A 3,269-nucleotide genomic window follows, 5' to 3' on the forward strand; every position below is an offset into this window, starting at 1 on the left:
CCAGGTCACCATCCTTGAGTACATAGAACTGTACTTCAAACGTCTTCCCTTGAACCTCACAGCTCTCTCTCACTTTACCAACAGCTTTTTGTCGATGTCCATTGGCAAGCATGAAAGTCTGTGTACTGGGAGGCAAACATTTAGCTTGAGGTTTCAACATCTTCCATACCTTTTCTTGTATCAAGGAGTAAGTGCTCCCGGTGTCAATCACTGCATTGATGAAGTTATGGTTAATGGTAATGGACGTTTGAAGTGAACTGATATTATCTGTTCGGTCTACCATCATAAGGTGAGTTTTCAGGTCTGGTTTTTCAGAGGTTACTCTTTTCTTCTGATTTTCACCACTTACTTGTGTCCAGTACCTCTTGCTCTCTACCCAATCTTTCTCCACTTGTGTCCCCAAACGAACAACATCATCCACAGTTTTAGCTGTTCCTCTGAGAAGTGACGCTAAACGTGGGTTGCAGTTCCTAAGAATGGCCTTCACTATCTCACCTTCAGTCATCTCAGGTTTGCTTCGGAGGCAAATGGCTCGATAATTAAAAGCAAAGTCTCTGACACTTTCATTCGGACCTTGTTTGCGACTTGCCAGTTTCTGAGCAATGACTTCTTGGCCGTCTTCATTTAAGAAGGAGAATAAAAACTTCTGCTTGAAAGTTCTCCAGTCAGTAATGTTAGCTCTCTCTGCTCTCCACCAGTCATTTCCTGTTCCTTTTAAAACAACTGAGAGTGAAGCCAAGAGTTCTTCACTAGTTAAAGGACGAAGATCAAGATATTCTTCCACCCTCTCTATAAAAGTAACAGCATCTTCAGGATCTGAGTTATCAAAGGTAGGAAACTCTAGCTTTACTGGAGGATTGTATTGGGTTACAGAGAGTTGTGATAGAGCAGTAGACTGACTTTGGTGACTGTTTGTGACTTGTCTTACCGGAGTTTGATAGTTTACTGACTTTCTGGGTAACTCATCAGAGACTGGTGTAGAGACGGTTGGTTGAAAAGCTCTCATTCGCTCCTCAATTTGCTTATCTCTGCGTTTCAAACAATCAATGACGGTTTTTCCCATGTCATCCATCTTGCTTTGGGTCCACTCCTTTAATCTATCAGTTTCTCTTTGCAACTTATAAAAAACTTTATCTTCAAGAGATTTTAGCATTAACTTGACTTGCGTCTCATTAACTAGCTCACTTACTTGATGTTCAAGGTTGGCTAGGTGCTCTTCAATGCTGGTGAGACGTGACTGGTTGCCATCAACTCCATACATGTGGTGACTATGCTCATTGAAATCAAGAGGTGGTGGTGGTGGTAGGTCCTCAGTAACAGTTACTTCTTTTTCATCATCTGAATCAATGTAAAGTTCATTAAAGGTATCAATGATTTCATGAACAGGTTCTCTTCTCTGAGTGAAAGCTTTAGAAGAAAAATCCTGATCAGGTGCGATCTCATCACCCTCCATTTTTGTGGGTTTTTAACAAAGGCTAAGTATAACACTTTAAAGATCAAAGATTCACACAGAATACTTTTTCAGCTCTGATAATTTGGTGGTTGTCCCTGTTTGGGCGCCATCTGTAACACTTCCCGTGTTACCAGAGTAATTTCTTTGATCTACTAAATTAAAGAAACAACCACCGAGCTAATTCTGTGTGATCCTTGTTTATTCTAGTGTTAAATTCTCTTATTACCCCACCAAAAACTCCAAAAACTTAAACGATTGATTTCAGAAACAACAACAGAAAAAATGAATAACACACAGTTCAGTGTCTTTGAGGTAGTAAAAAATTAATACTTGCACTTCCCCAAACATTTCAGGCTTAGTCCAGTAAGAAAAAAAACATTGAGTACGTTGAAATAAAGTTGATTTGAGGCTTCAGTCCCACTCCTGGCTTTTCCTCCTTTTCCAGCCAGCATACCAAGTTCTTTTGCACTTAAATATTTAGCTGTTATTATGAACACATACCCTTCTTTAAGGGCAGTGAAACAAGCAGCTTGGTGATATTTAAAGATTTTAAGGAGTCCTTTCTACAAAATAAACAAACAACATTAAACATCCACAATGATTGAAGTGAAACCTTCAAAAACAGACAGTCAAACAAGTACTTACAGATTGAGCTAAAAACACAAGGTTTCTCAATCAGGACTCCGAGAATTTTGGAAGCCAAAGGGAACACAACCACATGTTCCCTCCACCAAACGAATCTACTTCTTCTCCATATCAGCTACCCCTATATCCTGTATACAAGCTCTCTAGAGAACCCAAGTAACTTGGGAGTTAGCCCTCTGTTGGAATAATAACACCAGAATTTCACTACAACTGCTCTAATCAAAAATACAATACAAAACTCCTGGTAACTTAGTATTGGCTTAATCAAAATAAATAAATAAATAAAATAAATAAATGAAATAAAATAAAATATGCACTTCATTTGCATGCTTTGTTTAGGATCGTCACCCAGGTGCTTTGTCTACATTTTAGGGGACTGCCCCTAAATGTATATAAACTACAATGTATCACTGCCTTAGTCAGACTTTTGAGGACTGCAGAGCTACGCAGCGCATTCTCAATAAAGAATTCTGCTGAAGATACCCAAGAGTCTCCTGGTCTTCGCTTCTGAGTTTCCAACAGCACTTTGACATTAATTTGATTTTATAAGCACAGTAACAGCTAAAATTGTTGCATTTATTTAAATGTTGATCAGACAGCATTCATTCGTTCATACACAGACAGTAAATGACTCTGAATAGGGCAGTGAGTTGGAGTTAATTTTATTAGTGTTATACTGAGTAAAGCTGCTCAAAATGAATGTTTTAGAAGCATAATGCAAACACTCTACTCCTTTAGAGTCCTTTTCAGTCTATTAAAATGACCGTGACATTCGACTTAACTTTGTTAAAGAAAAATAAGAAAATATAATTGACAGTACATTTAGGCACACCGCTGACACATACTATATACATCAATATGCACAGTTCATGTTCATAGATTCATACGTACGGGGATTCAGAAGACAAAATCAAATCTGAAGACCAGAAACAACTGTATCGACCATTTGGTGGATTTAAAGGGGAAGTTGCTCCTGTGCGACTCGACCAATCACGGCAGAGTTCAGCTTCTCGGTGCCAGCCAATCACAGTAGAGAAAGACCACGAACGGGCAAATCACACTTGTAAAACTGCTGGTCAATCACAGCAAACAGACACAAAATGAGCAACTCAGTCTTCAAAACCCTTTAATCAAGTGCTATTTTTTATTTCTATTAAAACACAAACTTAGT

General features: G+C 38.5%; 1 protein-coding gene across 1 annotated transcript; it reads right to left on the minus strand.

Moving 5' to 3' along the window:
• Nucleotides 1-9: 9 nt before the first annotated feature.
• On the minus strand, nucleotides 10-2,191 carry LOC127159076 (activity-regulated cytoskeleton-associated protein-like; the record flags this gene model as incomplete). Its single annotated transcript, XM_051102012.1, has 2 exons — nucleotides 2,099-2,191; nucleotides 10-2,016 (listed from the first exon to the last, which is right to left on the minus strand). A coding segment is annotated over exon 2 (1,444 nt), but the record flags the coding sequence as incomplete, so codon positions are not given.
• Between the last annotated feature and the right edge of the window lie 1,078 nt (nucleotides 2,192-3,269).

The sequence above is a fragment of the Labeo rohita genome, unplaced genomic scaffold, assembly GCF_022985175.1.
Source record: "Labeo rohita strain BAU-BD-2019 unplaced genomic scaffold, IGBB_LRoh.1.0 scaffold_1901, whole genome shotgun sequence".
Lineage (NCBI taxonomy): Eukaryota > Metazoa > Chordata > Actinopteri > Cypriniformes > Cyprinidae > Labeo > Labeo rohita.